The following is a 26234-nucleotide window of genomic DNA, read 5'->3' as shown; positions in this document are numbered from 1 at the left end:
TCACCGCGCACAACAGCAGCTTTCAGAGTGGGCAGAGAAGCTCCCTTAAACACCGCCTCCACCCAAAGTCCACCACCGGCACTTGCAGCTCTGCAGCTATTCCTAGATCCCAACTGGATTCTTCTTTTCATCTTTGTTCTGCCTCCTATTCTAGTGCTGAACCCCAGGCCTGCTGCCTTGGAGCTTCCTCCGAACGCTGCATTCATCCATTTTTAAAGGTGACCTTCCAACTTTAAAGGAAGTTAGCAAGCCTCACTGTCTTCATTTGCCCTCTCCTTCTTTTCAACCTGCTCTTTATTATGAATTAAAAAGGGGCCTGAAAGGTTTCTCTATTAAAAAATAAAATCTTTAGAAAGAGCACGTTTCCAAATCATTTCTCTCCCAGGTTTTTGCAGCAGCCTTCTTGGGTGTCAGGGCACTTGCCTGCTACAAACAATCAGCTGCCAACTCTGATGGTGAAACCTGCTTGGGTGTTTGGCCTTCTCCCACCCTCACAGATGCCTGCCATCCCCACCCCACCGCTGGCCTCCCCCTCCCTCATGCTGTCACTGCTGTTTGGCAAAGCAATGCCCTATAATGTTCTGGGTGAAAAATAACCTTTGAGGGAGCAGGGGTGGAAGTGGTATTATTTTTAACTTGGATTACACTAGACACCCGGGTTACACCGTAGCCTCATAAGCTCTTCTGCTGGCACAAATGAAGAGCAGCAAATAAATGAAGTTCTCTTTATCTCACCTTACTGCCAAAGCTGCATCTTACAAGCCCTGGGGCTATATAGCAATGGAAAGAGAAGGTGTTTCCAGCCCTTAGCAATAATAATATTACTCTTGCCAATGAATTGGTCACAGTAATTAAAAAGGCAGTAATAAAGCAACATGGTAGTTTCCTGCTGTTGTGGTACAACATTTCACTATTTAATCATGACAGGCAGGACTTGGATTTTTACTGCAATACAACTGAAATAAGAAAGAAAATTATGATTTTATAAAATGAAAGCTCAACATCCAGCCCTTCTCTTAGACTACAAAATCAAACAAAAAAAAGCAAAACCAAACCACAAAGAAAAAACCACGAGCACGCCTCTCTTCCACCAGTGTTTTCACTTGTTTGACTGTGAGTTCTGGTGCTATTCCGACTGGTTGAATATTTCCTTTTGCCAAGAGGTCAGGACACCACAAGCCAGTGCCATGCAGCCACGCTCTGCATTTAGTCATCGGCATCAGCCTCCCCCCGAGAAACCACAGGCATTTTCTGTGCTATGGACATCTGGTTGCCAGGAAGGAGGCTGACACCCACAAACTCAGTTCGTGCTGACCACCAAGTGACCACAGATGAGCAGGAGCCCTGATTCACAGCTGGCTTGTGCCACACCAAGGCTGGAAGGCTCAGAAAGCAGCCGGCCTCTCTTTCCAAACCATTCAATTACATTTTCCCCTGCTGCTGTTTGCCAGACCCAGTGTTAACCCTTCAACCCTGCTTGACCCCAGAGCGCATCTAGGACTCTTTCATTCTCCGCCCAAGCCAGCATGTCCATGCTTTTCCCGGCAGCCCCACTGTGCTCTCACATGCGTACTAGGACATACTCTTTACTCCTTTACAGGTCAACTGCCAAGCTGCACAAGGGAAGCAGCTGATTAGGTTCTTGCTACCATTATCTACTGAAAATAGGAGAGTACTTCAGATTTTTAGGAGAAAAGAGGACTTCCCAAAGCAAAGGCAGGATTGCAAGCAGAAGGTGCTACCAGGTCAAGATTTAGTACAATAAATAATGGAAGGTTCCTTGCCTCACAACCTTAGCCTTTCCTCAGCTCTGATGCTTGGTTTCATCTTTGGGCTATGAATGATTCATGGACCCTTAAAATATATATAATCTATATCTCCTAGAACAAAGAGTCTTTATTCAGGGGGTTGTGAGGGAGCAGGGAGCAGCATGTGCGATGCCTGCACTTGGGCTGGGATGTCCCTTGTGGTTCCTCGCTTCTTTCCAGACCCAGAAGCTCTTCTGAGCTTGAAGCTCAGCTCTGCAGGAGACCCCAGCTCAGTCTCTGTGACACAGGGATGTGCTTGCTGCTGAGGGTCTCAAGAATTACTTTCTTGAATCATGGCCAGGACCAGCTCAGAGCCAGGCTCTTCTCATCCATCCCTGGCAGACGGAGTATACAAATACCACCAGTGCACTGCGGGGGACTTAAATCATTTATGCAGGATTACAGATGGGGAAACTGCAGCAAAAACTTACCTCCATGTCATAGCCTAATCCACTGAGGACTTTACCATCCCGACTTCCAGTTCTCTGCCTTGGGCAGTAGATCACATTTAATGATTGTGTCTCTTTCCCTGGAAATACACCACCACCTTTCCACAATCAATATTCGATTCCTACTGTGCATACAAACACAGACATACCCACATCCCTGCATCATGATCAGCAAGCATCTACTTACTTCTCCAGACAAGAACATCACTTCAGGCAATTCCAAGGACGTTATGTCAACGTAACCTCCTTTCCAACTGAAGAGATGGCCATCCTCTGATTTCTTGTTGGGAAATCTAAGCATGAGCCTGGGTAAGATCTGGTGAAAGCTCCAAGCCCATGAGGGTCCGTCCTTACTCAGAAGGGAGCACAGGCAAAAGCTCAGGCAAGAGATGGAGAGGTCTCAGACAGGGCAGACTTGGCAGCAAAGTCCTCCATGGCTTCTGTGCAGAAAGCTATGGGGTGCCTCCCCGTGCTGGCAGGCCAATGGCCCGGGTAGCTGGCAAACCTGAGCTCCACAGTGCCACAAACCAATGGCACAAACATGCCTCAAAAGGTTGAACCATCCTTTCAAGGGATCACCCAAATATATTCCTGTGCAGCCCATTTGTTTTCAGTGGTCCTTTCAGGATCAAAGAGCCAGATTCCCATCTATGCTGTATCTACAGCTCATGATCACCACATTTCCTTGCTCTTTGGAGTCTTAAAGATCTTCTTCCTTAGAAGGGACATTGTTGATTCTTACCCATTTGGGTGTACCTGATGATATCTTTTATGCTCAGGAGTCTTCTTTATTTCCTAAGGGTGACTGGTTTTTTGGCGAGAGATATTCTCCTTCCCTTGTAAGACTGCTATTGATATCAATCTGCCTGTTTTCTTTGAGGCTCAGGCCAGCACCACTGAATCCAGGGAAGGAAATTTGGCACAAGATTAGATGCTTCATGCATTAAAGTCATGCAGAGAAGCCTAAGGACCTACACAGAATAATACCCAACTCCCAGGAGTCCCCTCTGAGGTTAACAGGATTAAACTGAACTTTCAGTCTAGTCACAGGACAGTATTTTTATCCAGGATGCACTGTCAGGGACTTTGCTGCCTTCTTCTGAAGCCATGGCTACAGATCTTCTGTTGGGATCGAGTGCCAAGTGTTTCATGTGGCTGCAAAAGAGGCAATCCATCTGAAATGCCCGCTCTGCTGGCACCAGACAGAGGGGTCAAGGCACACCAGAGCCTTTTTTGTTTATTGCCTATGAAAGTGAGAGACTGGCGCTACCATCAAGTAGCCACCCTTGCATTTCTCTGCTCCCGAGCTTTCTAAAGGAGTGAGCAGCCATGCTGAACACCTCCCACAGCTCTGCCATACCTGCTGGCACCGCGGCCGCATCCCCCAGCCGCCAGCCCTGACCTGGGCAGTCACACAGGAGTGACGGTGGGGGTTAACCCCAACGTCCAGCAGCACTTGACTTCTGGTTTTCAGCTGTGACACAATGCCAGATCTGCAGCATTTCCAGGCAGAAGAGCCTCTGCTAGTTCCTGAGCAGGGACTGACAGTTTCTCACTGATACTGTCTAATGCAGTCAGTTATCCTTTATGCATTTAGAGCAGATCCATCAAAATAATTCCTGCTAGAGGTCTGAATTCAGCATATTACACACAATAGCTCTCTGGAAGGAGACAAATGACACTTACCTGTCTTTAAGCAAGTCCCTTCTCAGTTGCCTGCCATGAGATGTGATGGCTTTGGGGAACGTGTACCTCTGGAGTTGTTCGAGCAGTGCTGAGCATATGACTGGAGCTTAAACACTCTTAAACTTGCAACCCCCTCCGGCACCATTCGATGAAGAAAAGTGTCTCAGGAAGCACAAAGAAAACCGCAGCCACCTTCAGCAGTTTACAGGGGACTGGACCAGGCACTATCAAGCAAGGAGTGACTGAGCACAGCTGCTCCTATCGTCCCCAAATATTTCTTGGCACTGATGCAGCAAAACCAAAATGCTCTGTTGATCCAGAATATCTCTAAAATTGCCAGGCAACAAGACCTCATGAGGAGATCTGAGCACAGGTACAAACTCTTTGGCCTGGCAAACACATCGGTGTTGTTTGAAATGTTCACACTGCATTATCATGATGCCACCTCACATCCCTGTTACTGGCACCAGGGACCAAATCCCAGTGGGACCAGGCCCTGGACATATGCAGAACATCAACTTGCAAGACCATGAGCTCCTTCTCTCTTGTATCAGATGTTGCACTACACTCCACTGCCTCACTGGTCTAGTCCACAGACTGCAAACATCCCTCCCTCCCTCTCCCAATTATCTTAATAAACAGCCTGGACACATCTCTGACTCACTTAAGATAATGATGACCTGGCCATGATTAGCTTATTCAGACATCCTGGCAGTTTACTGAGCCTAATGCGACTCCAGTCTGGCTCTTTCTGACTTCTCATGAAAGAGGCTGACCTCCAGGAGTGGCTGTGCTGCGATCAGCGGATGAAGACCCACATACAGATCAGATGCAGGCTGCTCCCAAAATTCAGGCTGGAGCCATGAAGGCTACTTGCTCTGAAAACAAGCTCTTAACTACTCCAAAGACCCTGGGAACAGTGTTTTTGGGTTGTTGTTTTTTTTTTTTTTTTACCAGCAGACAGACCTGGTGGGGTGGTACCAGTCCCAAAGTATGAAACATAAACATGGGGTTAAGGACAACCCCAAATATCAGATTACTGAAGAGCACGTCTGCATATTACAATTCTGGCTGCCTGTCTGAAACATTCACTCACCCAACCTGAGAGCAAAAGCAGCACCAGTCAGCCACTCACACAACATGAATATTTGAAGCAAACCTTTGGAGGAAAAAGGCCAAATAGTCTGAAATCATAGGCAAATCCTTACAAAAAGTCAACTCATCTGCAGGAACTGGGCACAGGTCACAAATAACTCACTAACAGCAGAGCAAATAATTTAACCAGCACTTGGAATGAATCTCTCCGCTTTGTAGATAACAACCAAAATTTATTTCTACTGATTAGTCAGCAGTTACACTCACAAGTTCAAAATTAATATCAAAGTTCAAATATAATTATCTTGTACTTGTACTCTGCTTTACTGCTGGAGAGACCATCATCTTCACTTAGCGAAGGTATCATCCCGCATTTATTTACCTGGCCTGGGAGCGTGGGTAGGGATTTATTCTAGCTCTTAACTTGACAAACTCAAAGCCTGAACTCCACCTCAAAGCGCTGTCTGGCAAAACCTCAGTTAACACTCTCTTGAATTGCTGCACTGATTTCAATACGAACAGGCACTCACCACCTCTCTGGAAACGAATTAGCAAATCCCACTAAGGAAGACGGACAAACAACCCCCAAAACTCCAATGGTGCATCCAAAGAGGTGAAATTCGGAACCAAAGAATGATGTCAGGAACTGACACAACCAAACCGAGCTCCCAGCAGAAGCAGAGAGGTGTTGGATCTGCACCCCTACGCCTTCTGTGACTTCCCCACATGTCGGTTTACAAGAAACACAAAGGAAGCCACATTGGGCACATTAGCTTACTTTTATCACTGGGTTTCCTATGTTGTTTTTTAGGGGTCAAGACAAAGCAGTATCTATGTGATCGCCCATGGTGTGGACACAGGGTAGGATGTCCTACAGCCTGCAGTGCACAGTAAGCTCAGGCCACTGGAGATGTGGGGTCCCGCGTCTGATGCTCTGCAGCATCAGACCACGTGCTGGCACCAAGGAGCCTGCCTGTTAGGAGAGGAGGGGGGGACAACATTGGGAAACCACAAAAGACACAGGCAAAACAAAATGCACCATGACAGCAGAGGAAGGTATGTTTCTGCTTCACGAGGTAAAGCACCTTTTCCAGCCGTGTGTGTGCCAGTCTCCCGTCACACTCTCTCCCCTTTGAACCGGCTGTATGCACTTTCCCACAGCTTGTTAAACTTTTCTGCCAATTGATCAGGGTCTGCAGGCACTGGTAAATACACAGTTAATAAGGACTCTTTGACTCATTGCATAAACCACACCAGAAGCGCCACAAAACGTTAAGCAAAAATGAAGTCACCCGGCATCGATTTCTTGCATGCTTTCTTCCTGCTGCTCCTCCAAACCTGTGGTTTTTCAGCTTTACTGCTGTGTCTAGGCCTCTTTATCCTCTGCTAATGCCAAGGCTTAACCCTCAGGATCTGCAGCTTGTTCTGGGTACAAATCAGAACAGAGTGGTGATGCACTGCTGCAGTTTGCTGAAACAGCAGAAGCACCTTCCTCTGACTGTTCACAGCTCCTGGGACTTCTGTCGCACCACCCCAGCCACAGACACATGCTGGAAAGGCCAAAGACCTGGTGGTAGAGAAAATTACCACCTTTGAAGAAGCTCCAGCCTCTTGAGAAAGAAGGGCTGACTCCTAAAAGCATATCTAAATAAACATAAGAGCAGCAAAACCATCAAGAGTCATACTGTGTAACTTGGATAGGCAGCTACGGAGACTCAGTATGCCAAGTCGTGACCTACAGCATCACACACATCAAACGCTCACCTGCAGCAAGTGCAAGCCCAAGGAGCCACTGGGCCATGCGTTGTTTCCACCATGCAGAGAGGTATTGTGCCAGAATCATACCGTGCCCATCAAGCTCATTCCAGGCATGAAGTAACAGAAATGTGACTCCATCTTTTTAGAGTCAAAACACAAGGAAACAAAACTTTTCTGCTTGTTCACATGCAGGTTCCACACTCTATAAGAACCAAGAAGACAGGGTTGTGATTTTCAGGAGGACCTGATATGTACTGCTGCCTGCACCCTACCAAACCAGTACCCCAAGCTCCTTCAGTAATAAGTTTTCTAAACAGCTCAAGAACCATTTGAAGACAGTGTGGGAAGGGAGAGCCCGGACAGCAGTATCAGCTCACAGTCCAGCTGTGCCAAGGAACAAGAAGCCTTCACAAGGGTGAAGGCAACACAGAGGCAACAGAGGTAACCAAGAAGCAAGCACAAGGAGAAACAAGTGCCCAACCCCTCTGCAATGCATGTCAGAGCCCGCGGGCATAGTTAAGATATCTCCTTGGGAACTGGCAGCAGCAAAAACATTGTGGGAACTCATAGGTAAGGAAATAGTTGCCCTGAAATACAAAGCAAGGTGGACTAAGGCTGACCATACCAGCAGCCTAAGTAACTGGCTAATCAGCTCCCTGTTGGCAATGTTTCTGGGCTGTGAAACCCAGACCCTGGAGTAGTGGGGAGGAAAAGGCAGAGCTTCCAACACCCATGTTTGTTTCCCACACCTCAAAAAGGAGAGGGAGATAGGGATGAAATCTGATGCAGCTCAGCTGCCCGTCCCATGTGTAAGGTTATATGTCAGGAGACAATAATTTGTCTCAGGCTCCACAGACATTGCTGGAAAGGTAAAGATCTCAGCCATCACCTAATCCTGAGAACCACAGCACCCAATCACTTCTAGAGGCATACTCATTCGAAGATAATAGCATGCAGAAATTAACTCATAGCAACATTTTGAGGCATTTACTTGAAAGTCATGCCAGGAAGTTATAGGAACAGAAAGATGCCGGAAAACATGTTTCTATTTTGCTCATCAAAACTCTCACCACGTTTCAAAAGAGGGTTCCAGCACCCTCCACCAATATCAGCTCAAACACCCCCCCAGCCGCATGCCCACAGTCACCTGCAGGTTGGCACAGCAGCTTTAAGTCACGTAAATGACACGTCCCATTAATGACACTAAGACACATCCTGATGCCGAGCCTAGTGCACTGCAGAGAGGCTCCGCTCTCCTCCTGGAGCAACCAACCCTACATGAACTCCTGACGGGTAACCCGAGTGCAGCACCCGCTTGTACCCCACCGCCTCTACATCACACACATCCTCGCCAGCTTAATAGGAGTCCCGGGTGAAGGGACAACAGTCCAACACCCAACAGGAGAGCAATTTGGACAGCCAGGCAGGGAGACCTGCAGCAACAGCATATTCTGAAACAAGAGCACTGCAGCCAGAACAATCTTTTAGTTTCAAGCTCCCTGAGATGAGGCTCTTAATAAAACTCCTTCCACTAAGTCTAGAAACTTGTCTTGGCAAATCCTGACACCATCTCCCAGCAGTACTGCCTCGTCCCTGAGAATATGACCATTTTGAGCAACAAAAAACAACCGGTTGTCAACTGAGATCAGTAGCAGCTAAGTTCTCAGGCAAGAAAACATTTGTGCCTGATGAGAGTGATAGAAGCAAGAGCTACACCTGAGCAATGTTCACATCACAACTGTAAATCCCACCCTCCGCACCCCCCGAAGAAGCAAACAAACCAGACTCCCCGTACATGGACCACCTCACGAAGCAGTAGACTATAGGATGTGTCATTCTGAACATTTATTTATTTTGTCTTCAAAGAAGAGACCTGATGCAGCTGTTTCGTTAGAAAATAAAGTGTTTATTAAGAAACTAGACATTGAACACCCCTATAGTCTCTGTGAAAAGGGACCATCCCATTTCCCATTAGCACAGGATGATAGTTATGGCAAGATAAGAATGCTCAAAGATGGAGGAGTCTCATTGACAGAAAATGAGGTAATGATTTACAATAATTAAAAATAAAATAATTTTTTTTTAAAAAAACATCCTTAGACTTGCTACTTAAAGCCACCAATCGCAAACGGCCATGACTGGCTTTCGTTTTCAGCAGTGAGGAACCAGAGACTTTAATTGGTGTTAAACAAATTGAGACATCGATCACAGTGGGGAGAACTGCTTTAAATTATGCTGTACGGTCCGGAGGATTTCTTCTAGGCAGAGATGGACCTGAGCTGCAAAATTCAACCCTTCCTCTGCTAGGGTGTTTGGATATAGGCTTCTGGTCCAGGCCCACGGATGTATCTCTACGACTGATACACACAGTTGAGAGCAGAGTCCCCTGAACAGTGCTAGGGAGAGGAGACAGTTCAGATGGACAAGACATCCCCAGGTCAGGTGGGCGACTTCCAGGAGATGGGGAAATTCAGTTCAGACAAGCACCCAGTGATTCACACGCTTGATGAAGCTCCTCCTCACTCTGTGAATCTGCAGAATTGAGGTGTCAATAACACATGGCCGCAGGTCCTCTCTGGCGGTGCACCTCTTGCATTTCCAGCTCCGATACGGGCAGGAAACATTGCTGGGAGTTTTGGTCATGGTTTCTGAAGCCATCCAACCTGAGCCAGGTCTCCTTGTCCTAACACAGATGCCCCCGCTAAGGCATGTCCATTAACTTAAAGCAATCTGCTACCGTTTCTCCTGTACTCTTCTATTGCACTTTACCTTTTTATGCAAATGAACCAGGAGAAGAAGCAAGAGAATGGAATATTGCCAGGGACATCCCTATGGGAAAGCTGATAACAAACCTCCTGGCAATCTCCAGGGTGGTTCATGCAGGTCACCCATAAAGGCAGGATGAAGCACAACATCCCATTCTGAGGCTTCTGCCCCATTCTGGCAGAGGGGGACAATGACTCTTTCCAGTGGCAGTGACCCTTCAGGGCTGGTGATTTAGAGACATCCCTGATGTGATAAGGTCGTCTCGGGCCACCAAGAAGGCAAGCAAAGCCGAGTGGCTGGTGAACAAGCTCCTGGTTCAATACTCCTCTCAGAAAAGGATCTGGCCATACCTGAAGCTCTTGGAAGGTTTTTTTCGTCTAATCTGCCTTGCTTATAGGTTATCAGTGATATATGTGAGCACATCTGTATTTCCCGTACACGTGATGTCCCGAGAGTCCAAGGAAAGCCCTGCAAGTTGTCGCGAGGGCAGCTGGCTTCTCTTGAGGACAGGATCAAAGGGTTTACTTTTCCATCTGAGAGGCTTTGGGTGAAGACAAAAGTGGGATGGGAAAGGGGGAGAGAATACAAATATCGGCCAGAGAACAGGATCGATATTCCTGTTTATGCCAGAGAAGAAGCAACAGAATACTTATTTTTCCTCTCCTTCAGTCAGTCAGCCTTGGGCTGATGGTTCTGAGTACATGACTGGGTTACAATCAATCTCTAGTTGGTGGAAATACAGGGGAGAACTAAAGGGGGCTGGAAAAGGCCCAGCAACTGGGACCTGCGTGCGTCTGATATGCCTTTCCACTTTGCTTACTGCCCTAGTCCTGGCAAGGACACGGACTCCTGCGCTATGGATTCTCCATCCACGCAGGAAGTCCAGGCAACTCCTCAGATAAAGCTCATCATTCAAGCAGCAGGGAGAAACCAGAGTACGACAACGATATAGTCAGATCCAACAAGCCGCTCCAACACACACAGACAGACAGACAAGCAAAAACAGCCTCCTAGAATATGTGCACTTCAAAGATAACCACATTCTCTTCCTGTCAGAGAAGTAAGATTATTTTTTTTCTTTCCATTATTATTCCTTCCAACATTATTTTCTGTGCAAGAACTGGGAGCGGGGCTGCCTTTGTTCTTACCAAAAGTCTTCGTTCTGCTTTAGTTTCTTCCAGGCTCCCCGTGCCTCAGCTGGCTCTGGGAGACCTCCCATGGCGGTGCCACATAAGAGGTGATGGCGGCATTCACTGGGTGTTGCGAAGACACAAGCTTACAAGGAAAACTCCAAGCAGGGAGGACATGACTAAAGATGTCAGTTTGGTTGGCTTGGTTGGTTTTGTTTTGTGTTTTATTTTAAAGCAAAAGTACAATTATTTACTGTGTTATTAGGATGACTCCTTTCAATTGGGTTTTAATTCTCTTTATTTGCTCTCATTGCTGCTGTTGTGCCTTGCAGGAATATTTAACGAACACAGCGACCATTGGAGGAAAAGAACAACCCTGTTATCTGGTGACAGAAAACCAAAGTTTCAGTTGCCTTTAACGTGTGTACAGGCAGGGCTGTAGAGTCCTATTAGGAGGAGACCTCAATCCATACAGACCACGCTTACTGCTTCCCACCATTTTGAGGGCACAGCCTATAAACTTGACATCAGAACAGGGACTTTTAAGGAGTTTTTAAAAGCCATGACGTCCTTTGCTGAAATAAACACTGACATCCTCAACATAAATGCCTTGGTTAAGAGGTTTGGAATGTCCAGGGAGGCTTATTGGATTCAACATAATTTCTCTGAAACCTAAAGGGGAAAAAAAAACAGAAAAAAGAAAAAAGCAAAATAAAGTAAACGAAAAAACAAAAAAGAGCAAAACTAGAAAAAAAGAGAGAGATATCGACACACATGTAATCATTAAAAAAGAACCAAATGAATAACCAGCAAACGGCTGCAGTTAAATTAAAGCCAAAACACCCTCTCCACGCAGGGCTACCTCGCTCTGTCTTTCCATCAAGAACAGGCAATCATTTCACGTGGTGCGTGCAGGCACAAGTGCTCCAAGGACAAGGGGCATGCAAGCAGTCTGGACAGAGAACTGGGAAGAACTCTCTTCCAGAGGTTCCCACTAATCAGGGATGGAAAAGTCCTAATTCCTACCTAGTCCATCCTTCCCCTAGGCAGGGAGTGAGGAAAGCAGACAATCCTTCCTATGTCTACTTTTCTCATGATTTATTTAGTCTGGCTGAACATTTCTGAAGCCGAAGAGTACCACTGCAAGGCTGGGGAGACCTGACTCTCATAATCCCATAGACTTCCTTAGCCCAGCTGTCCCATCTACACCAAAACCTGCACACGTCAGGCATCTTCTCCATGCACAACCCCACCTCTTTAAAAGTAATTTGAAGGTTTAGAATTTGCCGGAAATAGTGGCCAGATGAAAAGGAAAAAATAAGTGGAGCAGAGTCTTTCAGTCCCAACAAACTTACTGGGCAAATATAATGTTTTCAAGGGCTGTATTAACCATCTCTTCATTATGCCCCTGCCTTGGGATGCCCCAGCCAGGCAAACACACTGCTAGCATGTTTCCAATATAGAAATTATTAGATGTTAATTACTATTAAAGGTGGACATTATTCTCTGAAGCTAAACAAATGCAAATATTCAGGACTTGTCAGAGAATAGTTCTCTGAACTCATGGGAGCAAACCTGTCGTGGAGCGCTAGATGTGATCTCCAGGAGGGACTCCTTCTGCTGAGACATCCAGTCCCACAGCCCTCTCCTCGAGGTCTGGCTGAAGGAGGGCACATTCTGATTCACTGTTAGGACACATCCTGATGTTTAGTCTACATTTCCCTTCTTCCTGACTCGAATCCCTGTCTTCTATCATCTTTTGTGTGAAGTCCTGCAAGTTCTTGCAGAAAAGACCCATGCATTTGTCTTCAGGTGTCAGCTCATCATTTTTTTACATTACTTTCTCAGACACCTGTTTGTAACAGTATTTCTACAACTGAGGCCATCCCATGAATGGAGAGAGACATGGCAGGAATAGGCATAGGTCATTGAAGGTAGCTGCTAAGACTGCACTGAAGTTGCTTTTAGCTCAGGTCAAGTACGTGGACATAAAAGACTTCTACGCCAGCTTACCAAAATCCCCAATACAGATCCACCGAGTTGCCAGGACCAAGACACGCATGGCAGGATCCTGGGGATTGCTCTAATCTGTCCCAACTTCTTATGGGCCCAAAGGATTTTTCCAGGAAAATTACTAGGATATCTTGGCTACACAATTGCTCTAAGGTCTGGAAAATGCTCCTGCTTCTCATATAGTCACAGGATCCTCAGCAAGTCAGGTAAGTTAGCCCAAGTCTGGCATCACTAGAGCAGCATGGAGCAGCTTAGATGCCCTTGTGAATTGATCTCAATAGGAAAGGTGCTTTCCACTAGGCTAGGAACAAAAAGTTTCTCATGCTGAAACTCACCAGCCAGAAAATTTTTTTCCCCCCTTATTTCTTCTTTCTATTTTTTCTTGTACACCTATTTATATTTCTTCCCTACACTATCTTATTCCATCTGCTCATCAAACACATGCCTCTTTTGATGAACCTGAGGATGCAGACAAAAGCTGTTTGTTTGGTTTGGAACTGTTTAAACTTGTTTGGGGGAAACTATCTGTTATTCTCAGTGGCCCTGAAGTGCTGATCCACATGGGAGAGTAAGTCAGGCTCAGCTTCGGTTCATGTGTCAAAAACAAAATTCATAGGCAAATTCCAAGTGCTGAAATATCATTAGTAGTGAGAAAGAGCCTAGCTCAACTCTCAGAGCCAAAGCAGAGTTTAAAGTGCTGATGCTTGGAAATGTGTATGTAAACTAAGTCCATTTCTTATCAGAGTCACTGGGAGACAAATAAACACGGCATCCCTGAACGTCACTATTTATCGTGTTTTGTTTTTCATAATATAAATATATTTTATGGCCACCAAAGGATAGCTGGGAAAATCTATACTCAACAATACCAAGTATCTCCAAGGAGCACTCCTGTCTGCTTTATTTTCTTTGCATTTCTTAGCTCTGCTAAATTAAGGCAATTCCACTTCTGCCGGACCACATCCAACAGACCTAAAAACCCACTGGGGACACACAGCCTCAGCAAAGGGACATGTGAAAGATCAGCAAGACTTAAGGCTGGGGACGTCGAGGGCTTTACTCTTTGTCATCAGTGCTATGCTATGAATCCCAGCTGCAGGGATCTCTGGTGACAGCAGGGTCTTTGCAGAATGGGACTGCAGTAGGGGTTACCCCATAACTGCCGTGCAGTCGCTACTGAGGGACGATGAGGAATGAGGCAGGAGGACAGTCTACGTTTCTGAAGCTTAGGACCTGAACACACATACTGCTGACTTGGGAAAGCAATGCAGCATCGGTCATTTTGGCATCCTCTCCTTCTCATTTATTAAAGTCCCCCAAAAAGCTGAAAAAACCCCATGCTTCTCTCCTGACTGTTTTTCTCTCGTTCCTCACTGCTGTCTCCCGTATTGTACTGCTACCTTCAACCCCATTCGCTTGTATGGAGCAGAAACCAACAAGGCTCTTGCTAGGTTTATGTCTTCACTGTCAGATGTGAGATGGATGATGTTCACTGAGATGTCCAGGGTTAAAATGGGTGAATCTCAACAGGTTCAGAGTTTGGATGCTGCTATGACAAATGTCATCTTTCTACCAAAGCTATTAGCTCCCGAAAAACTAGCTCTGGAAATATTGTAAAGAATATGGGGGATTTGTTTTGGAAAAAAAAAAAAAAAAAAAAAAAAAGTGAGAAAGAAAAGTGTTGACCTTCTTAGAAGGAGTTGGAGGAATTTTAAAACCAATCCTTTTTGTGGAGTTTCACATTTGTCAGTGCTAGCTGGAAAACGGAAGGAAAAATACTATCTTTGACGTTGGTTGTACATTTGGAGGGAAACTCCAATATTCAAGCCTGAAAATAGTAAGGAGGTAAAAAGCCCCACCCTGTACATTCAAATCAAAAGCATCTCCAAAGACCTACAAAATTGGGAAGGGTCCGACAGATTAAGTTTTGTGCTTCTCCCTATTCTAGTGAGACCCCTTTTTAAATTAAAACATGATACTGTCTCTACTAATAGCCATGGTATGGTAGTGGAATAAATGTATGGAGAGTGTTGGAGAATAGGGAAGGAGGAATGAGCTTAGATTTGCTGTGCAGCTCTAACAGCTTGAGACGGAGGGGGCAGATGGGGCACTTATCTAAGCAGGCTGGAAGGATGCAGCAATGAAAGGACAAGAAAATTGAAGGCAACCGAACCATGCAATCAGTTTTTGTCCTCAACCCTGGCCATCCACTTAGTCCTCCAGAGCTGCCTTGTGTTTCCCGACACCCTGGCTAGGGTGGGGCCCACGCACATACCCAATCTCAGTGCCTACAGGCAGTGCCCTGCAAGGAACACCCTGCCTCCACTGACTGAGAGCAAGACTAAGGAGACAAACCAGGTAATTTTACCTCGCCTTCACTGTTTGCCTTCCGGTAAAACTGCAACCATTCAAATATACTGTGCTTTCAGGGCTTTTGAGATCTGAGGCTGCTCTGGGTCACATGGAAAGAGCAGCAGGGAATGTGACACGGGGAGGCAAGGGAACGGCACAAAAACCAATGCACAACTCCTGCAACTGGTGCAGCCCAGTTTTGAAACCCAGGGATGGAAATTGCTTCTAAAGCAGTAGCATAAATTGCTGTGGGAATGGGTGAGAAAAGCAACGGGATGCCATGTAATGCCTGGCAAAAATGGGTTAAACAAAAATAGCAAATTTAGGGCAACAAGCTGGCCAAACATAACACTGCTATCCACACAGCCCACGTTAGGCAATGGAGCTTTGATCTCTCTTCTGTGTTACAGCAGAATTTATGATATAAAGGAAAAGCAATAGGAGACTCCAACAACAGAGTACATTTTATCTTTCTCTATGCACAGATATGAAGTATGAATAGCATCAAAGAAGGCATGAAAACCATCAAGCCTGGCCTGCATCCAGAGCGAAGGAAACAGCCATCCGTCTAGTCAAAGCCAGGACTGATATGTCTATATCTAAGGGGAAAGCAACACAGCAATCCAGGTTTCCTGTCATGGGTGGGTTCATCTGCAGGGCTATGATACAAAATCCTCTTTTTTTTCTTCCCTCCACCCCCAACACATAGCAGGGCAAGATGCAACCCAGCCTGAGGCCTCAACAAGCCTGCTTGCCACAACAAAGCAGGTCACAGAAGCTCAGCAGAAGTACACCATGAGGTTCTCCCTGATGCCCTCAGCTGCAGATAAGCACATCATTTCCTCTACCATCCTCGGTAAAGTCAGAGACCCCAGCCCTCCTCTCATTCACACCAGCTCAACACTGTTGACCACAATGGAGAACCACAAGAAAATTCGGCCCACAGATGCATTTCACACTGATACACAGACCTCAAGCAGATCTTCAAGTTGATAACAGCTCTTTTAAGTTTCACAGAAAGGCTTTGAGAGCTACAGAAATGCTTATGATTGTTCATTTTCATGGAAACAGGGTCCTTATCACCCTCCACAGCAGCTCACCTTGTATCTTTGTTCATTTTCCACGGTTTAACCTCAGGCATAAGAGTCTCCCACTTTAGTCAATGAGACTTGACGTCACTGGAAACCTCTTGGGAATGTGCTAGATAGAGCTCTAGCTACAGTTTGTGGCATCTTCATCTTCTCCACAACCCAAAATCAGGAGCAGGAGATTGCAGCACTGCGTGTGTTTTTGAGGGCAGGCAAGGGAAAAGACGGGCTGAGAGCAAGCAGAAGCAAATGGGTCCAGAAGATCCCATTTCCACACAAATTTCTCTCACGCTTAACTAGAGCAGAGGAAAGGGTAGGAGAATACCGCAGGCACCCAACGGCTGAACAATGTTCCTTGAGAAAAGGGCAGTGTTCGCAGCTTTCCATGCAGTGAACTCGTTAAGACTACGTAAGATTCATTAAACCTTTGGTCGGAGGAATTCCAGTATCCGTTGCATTTCTACTGTTGCCGCTGTTAATGTGGGCCATGTCCATATTATCCGGGATCAGAAGTTTGTTTTCTCTGGAACTCCTTCATGGATGGAGTAGTTCCAAGATACTAAATGATGTAGCCTGATAGCTCAGGAGGCAGAGCTCCAAGATTCCCCACCGATCCCCCTTAGGAAAAGCCCCAAAGTAGGAAAGCACTTACCAGGGTATAAAATAAAAAAGGAAAAAAAATAATTAAAAAAATCTATTTAAGACTAAAGACAAAGTAAAAAGGCTATTTTCAAGTCTAAGATGCCCTGTGATTTGAGTCAAAGCTACCCTCCCTGTCCGGAGGCACAGCCAATGCTTTTCTCTGGACTGCACAGAGGTGCAGCTATTTAAAGCCACTCAGAGGCCCACTGCATGATGGAGAGCAGCCAGATCAGTTGGGCCTCATCGGTTTTGTTTTCGTTAGATTGAAGCCAATGTGGAATTACTTGTAAGAGGACCAGGGAAAGGGGAAGGACTGGGCACCCAGCAGTTTCGCCAGCAACATGCAGAGCTTAGTTTCTGCCTTATTTAATTATACCGGGTCAGAGAGAAGGTACCTGAGCAAAGAGGATGGCTTCTTCAACACCCACGGCCATGCAAAGGTGCGTGAGAAAACTCCTGGGATTTATGGGTCAGCCATGAGAACAAGCTGCAGAAAAGCATTTCCAAAATGCATGAGAGCTTGGTGGTAGCTGACATCCTGGGCGTTATCAGGCTGTTGCCCTGCCTCTGTCCCTCTGTGTGCTTGCACCGCTACGTCCAGGAGCCTTCTCCTCTGCAGTGCTCACTGCCTGGAGGAACAACCGCGTCTCCCTGCCTCCGCGAGTCCCCATTTCTCACCGCCGTGCACTCTCTCTGCCTCTGCATTACACAAAGCCCGCGGGACCCGGCATGAAAGATCCCATCCCAACAAGTAATACATCATTTTCATCACTTTGGTTTTCAAATATATTCTTTTGTCAATTTTTAATTTTTTTTTTCAAGTCAGCCCTCAGAGTGCTGCCAATTTAAGCACTATGCACAGTGTTACAAGAGCTTCTCATTTCCACTTTGCCTGACAGGTATACACGTCCCTCTGACACCGCCTCTGTTCCCCAGCTGCTTCAGATAGCAATAGTTACCCTGAGCATTTTACACAGAATTATTGAAACCACTGACTAATCTGTCCAGAAATGAATATCCACTGGGAAAGAATCTAGTTGGGCTAGTGTTCCTTAATCGCTGATTAATTCCAATTATGGTACAGCTGATCCACCAGTACCACAGATCACCACATCAAAGAGCCAACCAGCAAAGGAAGCCCCTAAGTTACAACAGCAACAGCCTTGTTGCAAACTTCTTTTCAGCCGGAGAACACTTCATAAACATTAATTTGTTACGCCTCGCTCATTCCCTGGGGAGGCAGGAGCTGTTATATTCATTACGCAGATGGCAAAATTGTGGCATGGAGCAGGATCACGTTTCTCCAAGGTCCCCAGAGGAACCGATGCCAGTCGTGGGCACTCAACAGGGAACAGCCCCAGCTCCCAGACTCCTGTCCTCTCCAGGAGCTCTGGGGTCTAGAAGGGGACAGAAGTGCTTGGTAAAGCCAGATGGCCAGGATATGAGTGCAGACACGAAAAGGAGACACACACAGTGGATAGAAAAGCACAAAACTGCTGCAGTCTGCAGCTGGGACCTTCCCTGCCCAAATGCTTTCTTGCTCTTCAGAGGACAGGAGGAGGCCAGTGGAGGAGCTGATCAAGGCCCAGGATAAATCCTTGCTTGCTCAAGACTCTTTGCTCTGCCATCTGCTCCAGCAATACCTTACGTTGCCTAGAAAGGCCAAAGCTGCCCTCCAGGAAGCCCAGGAGCGGTACAAGCCTGAGAGCCTGAAGTGTCAGTAGGAGCATTCTGTGGGGAAACGCGATTTAGTGGAGTTTACAAGCTGAGGATGGAAACTGAGGAGCGCGGGAGATATCGGCAGGCAAGGAAGCACTGAGCACTGCAGGGGAGTTGTAAATGGGAACAGGAAGAGCTGAGGGCAAAAACACAGCGAGACCAGCCGGGAGCCTCAAGGAACGAGGTTTTGTGGATTTTTTTAGGCTGTTTGGATGCTGTGTTATCTGGAATTATTGTCCTTCATCTGTGTCTCTCCAGAACTCCCACTCTGCCCTTTTAGAAATGAAGGCTGCCACCATGGTGGTTCTTCTCTTGATAATTGCCACACTAGGTGGTTCTCAAAACAAGTTGCCTTCTGCACAAAAATATATCAGAAGAATATCATTAATCTTCCCAGGGCAGAGCTCCCACCTCCAGATTATGTTTCAAGACCATGTTTTGGTACCTGCCAGTGTGTGGCAAGCCCTAAAACACACAACCCAGGGCACAGGGAGGGCTGTGCTTTCCCCAGGAGAAGAGAGGATAGCAAGCAGAGGAACATCAGTTTGCACTGGGATTGTGCTTCTCCTGGAGAACAATTTGGGTACTGCCCACCAAACGCTTGGCAGATATTTGCGGTGGCCTTCAATCAGTACGAGGGTTTTGCTCCCACAAAACACACATGAAACACATTTTGGTTTTGCAAGAGAAGGTACAAAATACCTGGAAAGACCCTTGCAACCAGCAAAGCAGAGATGAGGTGAGTGGGAAGCCCCCCAGACAGTGCACCGGGGGATGCTGCTGTGCAAGGAGACCCTTACTTCACCCTGCAGCACAGGGTGAGCTTTGCAGAGCGGGGAAGATCTGTCATATCACAGTAGGTTAGCAAATGAAGACCTAAGCCCAAAACGTGTAGCAGCTGTGAATTAGGAGTCTTCATTCAAAGGAGGGAGGGAAGGACAAGGGTTTCTTTCCTACAAGGTTTTTCCAACAAGTGGTCTAGCTGTGAATTGTTGCTCCAGCAGTCAGCTCCAAGCTTAACAAACTACATGACTGCCAGACCCTTCTCTGACCCAGTTTCGTTTTGGGTCTGAAGATAAGTTTCCCTCTCTCCCTTCTCCCTCTCATGTCTAGTCACCTAAATGCACATGGCATTTAAAGCACTTCAGCCCAATCTTACTTCACACCATATAATTCTGTGCAACCCTTTGTGTCTGTCTGCCCCACTCGTGTCATTGGCATATGCTGATCAAGTATCAGCAGAGATGAGGGACAGGGAAAGGGGCTGAGCTTCCAGGCCTCCGGATGGGGAGGCACTGCAACATGGAAACTCCCAGGATTGTGACTATCCAAAACCCGTTTTCCCCCTGCCAGAGGATTTCACGCTTGAGAAAAAGCTTTAGGCTTTACTTAAAAAATAAGTTATTTCCTCTTCTCCGTCATCACAAGTCCTGCCTGCCACCACAGCCAGGACATGTCCTCCTCTATGTACACCGCTCCTCAAAGAAAGAGCTGCCCATACCAGGGCAAAAGCACGCAAAAACATACACTTCTAATGGCACTTTCGTATTTGCACATGCAACCAAATGTAAGAAAACACAGTCCACAGCTCTGCATTCAACCTCAGTGTCAAAACCAGCCTATGCACAGAGGAAACCAAGCTGAGCGATACCAAGATTGCCAGCAGAAAGCAGAGAGTGTGCACACAACCTGCTGCAAGTGGGACACGTGGGATGGCCAGTGGGAAGCGTGCAAGAGAAAAACAGAGCACGATGCTGCAGTGCAGAGCACGTGGCAGGGAGCAGGAGTGCCAGAGAGGGGCTGGAGAGCGCGCGAGCGCACACGTGTGGGGCTGAGAGCATAACGCTGCTGAACATTTACTCTCACTTTACATTACGGATTTAATGGCTTTTAACAGGAGACTTTGTAAGCGATCAGGAATTGGAACAAAAGGAGCTGGGGGAATAATTATTCTAACCAGGGGAGCTAAAGAACATGGCAAAATCGCATGCTGAGCAATCATGCTAATTAAAGGCACCCAGAAGAATCAGGATAGAAACGCCAAATGGTTTTCACTCCGCTGCCCTAATCCACTAACTGCCTCGTCACTTTGACTCCCACCAGCTGTGGGAAGGACTGCTCTAGGTGAGTCAGTTTGCAGCAATAAAGGATGGAGCTAAACAAGTGACATGGGGGGGTTGGTCCCCTTTGCAGTGGGCTGGAGACATGCTTGGCCTGCCAGACTGATCCATGGCTGCTTTGCACCAGCAGCCTGGGGGCCACCAAATGCCCCCACAGCCTCTGGCTGAGCAGCAAGGATCTAAATACGCTTGCCAAAAAGCAGAACATCTGCTGGCAACTACCAGCATGAGGCTAAACTCAACCTATAGCCACAACCCAGGTCCTTTTGGGCCAGTCAGCTCTGCTGCGTGACTGCCTCTGCAATTAGCTGCGTTACGTGGCTCAGCACGGTGGTCTGTCCTGGGCTACGTCCGGGGAGCGTGTTTCCAGCACCACACCACAGCTCTGGCAGCACTGAATGTGCCGTTTCCTTGTCTGCAAAGCTTTGGTCGTTACTGGATTGGGACCACTCAGGTTGATGCAGGGGCTCTCAAAGATAAGGACATCTTCTATGCGGTGGGCATCATCCTGATCTTCTACTGCCTAAAATGCCAGCTGGGCTTCATGCCATGCTAGCATCAGAAAAGCAAGAACTAACACTGCAACATAGGCAGATTTTCACCCAGAAAAAGTGGAGACTAGGAAAATGTCCATGTTGTAGGGAAAGTAAACGAATACAGCATTGCTCCAACAGACTAGAGGCTTTACAGACCCAAATAAAAACTCCCATGCACTCAGCCTGGTGTAAAACCCAAGACAGACTCCTCAAGGAGCTGCTGAGCCTCAATTTGTTTGGTATGTCAGGGGAAGAGCTTCCTCAGACATTGCTGGAATCCAACAGGACATTACATGCCAAAGCAGATGGGTGCAGAAAACAGGATTAACAGAACAAAACACACAGTGGTAAAATCACACGCTGAGTGCAAAGAAGTCTCTCTGTCCTTTCCAACCTCCAGGAGAAGGTCCACCTCCAATAACTGCTTGGATGAGCTGCGAGTGCTTTTCTCTCCAGCAGCGCAGGCCTGGCTTTTGTTGCAGCAGTCGCCTGCGTTGGCACAGAGCGAGAGCTGTATGGAGGGGAGGTGGGGCAGCAGAAAAGCAAACGCTAACAATTGCCATCAAGTAACAGCTTTCTATTTAAAAAGCAATGGTTTGTTTGTTAATCAACAGGTCCATTAACACGGAGCAAATGCCTCTGTAATGGACACCCACAGGATCATGGGTGAACTATTTGCGTGCGCATCTTTTGATTGATTCACCCTAAAGATCATCAAGTAAATGAGAGAGGATGTAATATTTCTGCAGGAAACATTCCACAGCGGATACATTGATTGCGACACTCAGCCAGCTGCTATGTGCCAGTCTCTTCTTAAAGAGACTTCATATTTGATTGTCTGATTAAATATTTTGAAATTGAGAACAAATCAGGGACATTGGCTCGGCTGTGCCAGGCACTTGGCCCATGGAGACCTGGTATCCTGCCAAGGAGGATCACATGAGCAACCAACGCCCAACCTGCTCCCACTTTTCCTGCCCTCAATCCCACTCCCTTGGTCCTTGCCCAGCCGCAGAGATCATTGCCACTCCACTGCCTGGCCTCTTCCTGCCACCACTAAATCCTTGACCCAAGCCAAGGGAGCCTCCTTGGTGGCACACCAGGAGCACAGATCTGCTGACTCATTTATTCAGCTCCTACCTGCAGCTAAAGCTGCAAAATCATGGTCTGTTTCGCCTGCCAATGACTCCCTGACCCCTGCTCTGTCACCACAATGAATCCATTTTTAATCAAAAGCCCTGTGAACACTCAATGGACAGGAGGAGGCAGGGCTGAGAATGAAGAATACCCTGAGAACAAGGCTGAAAGTCGAGGACCCATAAGGAAAATAGCAATGAAACCATCAGTTGAATAATTTGCCACACCAGCAATTCCAGCTGGCAGAGATGGCCCGCGAGCCATAGCTAAGCCCTTGCTACAATCTTCAATTTGCAAAAGCAGGTTCTTTTTCCCACAGACCGAACACTGAGCTGACACCTCCATTATGAGCTGCTGCAAAAAACACTGTCTTCTGAACGAGCTCTGCAAAAACACGGTGACACTTCCAGTTTACGAGCAAGCCCTGCCACTGCTCACCAAGCCCCAGCCTTGGAGGTGTTGAAGCCGCCCTGAACGAGACCAGTGGAGCCCGGAGACACGGGGCTGCCGCCACCGCTTCTGAAATGACACGCTTATTTCACATGCAAATGAGCCAGACAAATTGAGACCAGACCCTCCTTTTCCCCTCTGAGCTACTCATAAATAACAGAGGCGTAAGGCAGGCTAAGGGTCTTTGAGGCAGGTGAAACATAGAGGTACAAAGGACCGAGCATCTAATTGGAGACAAAAGGAGAAAGCTAAACACTCACCCAGGTCCCACAGGAGACACAGTTAACCCTCCCCTCCAGAGATAAGCTCCATCAAGAGGGCGTCCAGCCTGTTGGAATAATGACTCCTTGAGGCAAATCAGAGGTGCCAGCAGCTACAAATGAGGGCCTTTCTCTGCTGTAGGTTGCATCCTTTCTCCCATTCAGTACCGGCAGGGGGGAAAAAAAAAAAAGAAAAAAAAAAGAGCCTGCAGGTCCCATTCAGGCTGTACTACATGTGCCATCGCAGCCTCACAGCCAGGCAACAAGGTAAGAGCTGCAGGTATAAGCTTGGCTGTGGATGCTGGGCTCCTGCCCCCACTTCCTTTCTTTTCAAAGAAAATAAAATTGAGTTTGTATCGACTACTGAGAAAACGAGACAACATTATACAGGACACGACCCGCCACAATCAAATTAGGTCATGGCAACATCATAACCAGCACGGAATATGTAGCCCTGATAGCGTATAGGATCAAGGAGAATGATTTTATGCAGCAAACATTAAAAGACAAAAGGAAAATGAATCATATCAGGACATCAAGCAAAACCAGAGTGTGAGATAAGTTTGGAGTGGCAGGAACAAGCAGCACTCCTGTCTCAGGGCTTCCCTCCCCATGTCCCCATTCAAACTGGCCTGCCACTTCTCCGAGCTGGTCATTACAAACACAGCGAGTGCTGGGAAATATCTTTGCCATTTCCTGCATAGCTTCCTCGCTTCCCCACCCCCGAAGCTCTGATGGTTTCCAAAAGAATAAAGCCACTATTTACAGAGCAGTTTTCCAGCCGTGGCCCTCACTGTGTCAGCAAAATGCCCAACAGCAACATGCTAGAGGTGCTGATTTCAGGAGTGCTGAGATCTGTTTAGATAGGGGACTTAACGTCTTCCGCTTCTGTGTCTATATATACATTGCACACAGATCATCAGAAAATAAAAAAACCCAAACACATAGTTCAGCTGTGCAGACTTTCACCATGGTGGTTTGACACTCAGCTCTCCTCTCATCTCTCAAACATCCCATGTCCATGCCCTGTTCCTCAGCATACCCCTACACAGGTCATCCCATGTCCCAGCTCTCTCATCCCCTCCGTCCTTCGCGCTCAGTCTCCCATAGGAAAGCCCTCACCACCCAGCTGCTGAGAAATCACCAGCAGAGACAAATCCATAAAGCTGCTTCAACCCAAACACCCCGCTGCAAGAGGGGAGGGAGGTCTCCGGTGGTCCAGGTGCACATGTTGGTAGGTATTGGGGTGCTGTGGAGGCCACCACATGTTTCTGTAAAGGTGAGGGTGGGTTAGCACTAGGCGTAGCAGCAGTGCTGTTCACCACTACAGTGGGACTGTGGGGGGTCTAGACGTGGAGCTGGGGCTCTGTGTGAGCTGGGATGTGAGTCTGCCAGCCCAGGCAGGTCAAGACCCAGCTCAGCACAACTCCTCCAGTGCCTGTTTCACTCCATCAAGCAGAGGGATATGCACCCAACATATTCATCCTGCTACATGCAGGAAGGAGGACACAAACCTTCCTAAAACCTATGATTTACATAGCAGTCTGTGGCAGTGTTTTCCCAACTGCATAATGAGTACATTAACTTTAGCTAAACTGACTCTCCAGAGATGAAGAGATGGAAAAGAATAATCGAAGCAAACTGTGATAGAGTTTTTGATTAAGCAGCTGATGATCAATAAAAGTTATCCGCAGGGCACAGAGTGTTAATGAGCTACCATTCCTGTAGCAAAGAAACACCTGAGCCCGTGCTCCCCACTCGACACAGCCCTCAGAGGTCAGCAAGACCTGCTCCCTCAGGACTGACAGCGTGAGAACACGGGCCACGGAGTCCACGGGTCTCCCCTGCCCTCGTTCCCGTTAAAAGGGCGACGGTGGAAGAAGGAAAAGAAATAACCTTAAAGAGGAACGTGGCTAGAAAGAGAGGACTGAGAAAGGTTAACAGCCTCATTCAATGCTATGTTTTGGGGGAAAAAAAAATAAATTGAAAAGGCATTCATAACCTTCTCAGACAGCTCCATTAATTTAAAGAGGCCTTAGAGCTCTGCAGCTCTAACACTGGCACCTAGCACACCTACAGTGGGGAGCAAGAAGGACCAGCCGGCCGGGCTACCAGCTCCCTGCAACCAGTGACGCAAGGCACAAAAGGACCCCCAGCACACCCCGCAAGTACTATCCCGTTACCCCTTCCCCCACAGTGATGTCACTGCAAAGCAGTATTAGGTGTTAAATCTTAATAGTTATTAATATCTTAAATGCATCCCCAAAGATTCTAAGGCATTAGAGAGTGGACTTTATAGAGAATTTCTCATAATAATGTAGCCACCTGTTTAATAGCAAGGCTGCACAAGGGTTTCAGAGAGCAAGTGGAAAGGAGGGCTTCAAATTAAAGCTACAGAGAAGAGACAAGACTCACATCAGCAGAGACAGAGAATATCATTACCTCTTCCTGAATTTAGCTATTTCACTATAACTAATCATTTTACTCTTCCAGAAGTGTCCGGAGAACTGTTAGTCACCACAGGGAGCTGCTAGGATCTTTGTATTACATTTCCTCCCAATGTTGCCTCCTCTGACAGCCCAGCCCAGCCCAGCCTGCCTACAAAAGGGATTTGTTTTCCCAAAACTCGCTTAGCCTTCCCGTCCTTGGAGGGTCTAGGGAAAGCTGAGAAAAAATCAGCAGACAGGATACTCTTTCTGGAGTGTCCCAAAGGGAACAGAGGGGATGAACAGCACATTAGGATTTCTCCCCCAATTTCTCAAATTCTCACGGAACTGGGGTTTGCAATTGCCCTCTGCAGAGACCACGTCAAGACAGATCATTAATACTACTTGACGCTGAGGATCTGTTGTATTAAAAAAAGCACTGCAATTACTTAGTTCAAATCTCTATATCATTCATAAGATCCATATCTATCGTGGATATAGTATTTACTCTGCTATGGAGAAATGTAATAAATAAGTGCTTCCTTCCTCCAGGTCAAGATGAAAGTCTGCATCTTGGAGAGCAGCGCTTTCCTTGGGCAGCATGGTTCGTATCCCTGCTCAATTCCTTCAGCCAGGAACTAAAGCCAAGGTGAAAAATAACTGTTCTTCCTCCAAGCCCGGCACTAGGGCTCCAACCAACTCCAGCTCCAACCAAGCGGGCCAGGAGGCAATGCCTAGGTGGAATGAGGTCATCAGAGCTCCTAGGAGGTCAGTGAGGAAGGTCTCTTCAGAATTAGTC

At 47.0% G+C, this 26234-nt stretch overlaps 1 protein-coding gene across 7 annotated transcripts in view; it reads right to left on the bottom strand.

Annotated features, from left to right (window-relative positions):
- NTRK3 (neurotrophic receptor tyrosine kinase 3) overlaps positions 1-26234 on the bottom strand; it is a 218397-nt gene that overhangs the window by 63002 nt on the left and 129161 nt on the right. For 2 of the 7 annotated variants that reach the window (XM_075764645.1, XM_075764647.1), the window contains one exon: positions 8687-11364. The exons of the other annotated variants lie outside the window; for them this stretch is intronic. In XM_075764645.1, the coding sequence (XP_075620760.1) occupies positions 11246-11364 (119 nt within the window). In that variant the 3' untranslated portion in view covers positions 8687-11245. Of the gene's footprint in view, positions 1-8686; positions 11365-26234 lie in introns of those variants that run through there. 7 annotated transcript variants of the gene reach the window in all.

Source organism: Balearica regulorum, chromosome 12, assembly GCF_011004875.1.
Source record: "Balearica regulorum gibbericeps isolate bBalReg1 chromosome 12, bBalReg1.pri, whole genome shotgun sequence".
In the NCBI taxonomy this organism is placed as follows: Eukaryota; Metazoa; Chordata; class Aves; order Gruiformes; family Gruidae; genus Balearica; species Balearica regulorum.
The sequence above is the reverse complement of the archived record's forward strand: the minus strand, read 5'-3'. Positions and strand labels throughout refer to the sequence as shown.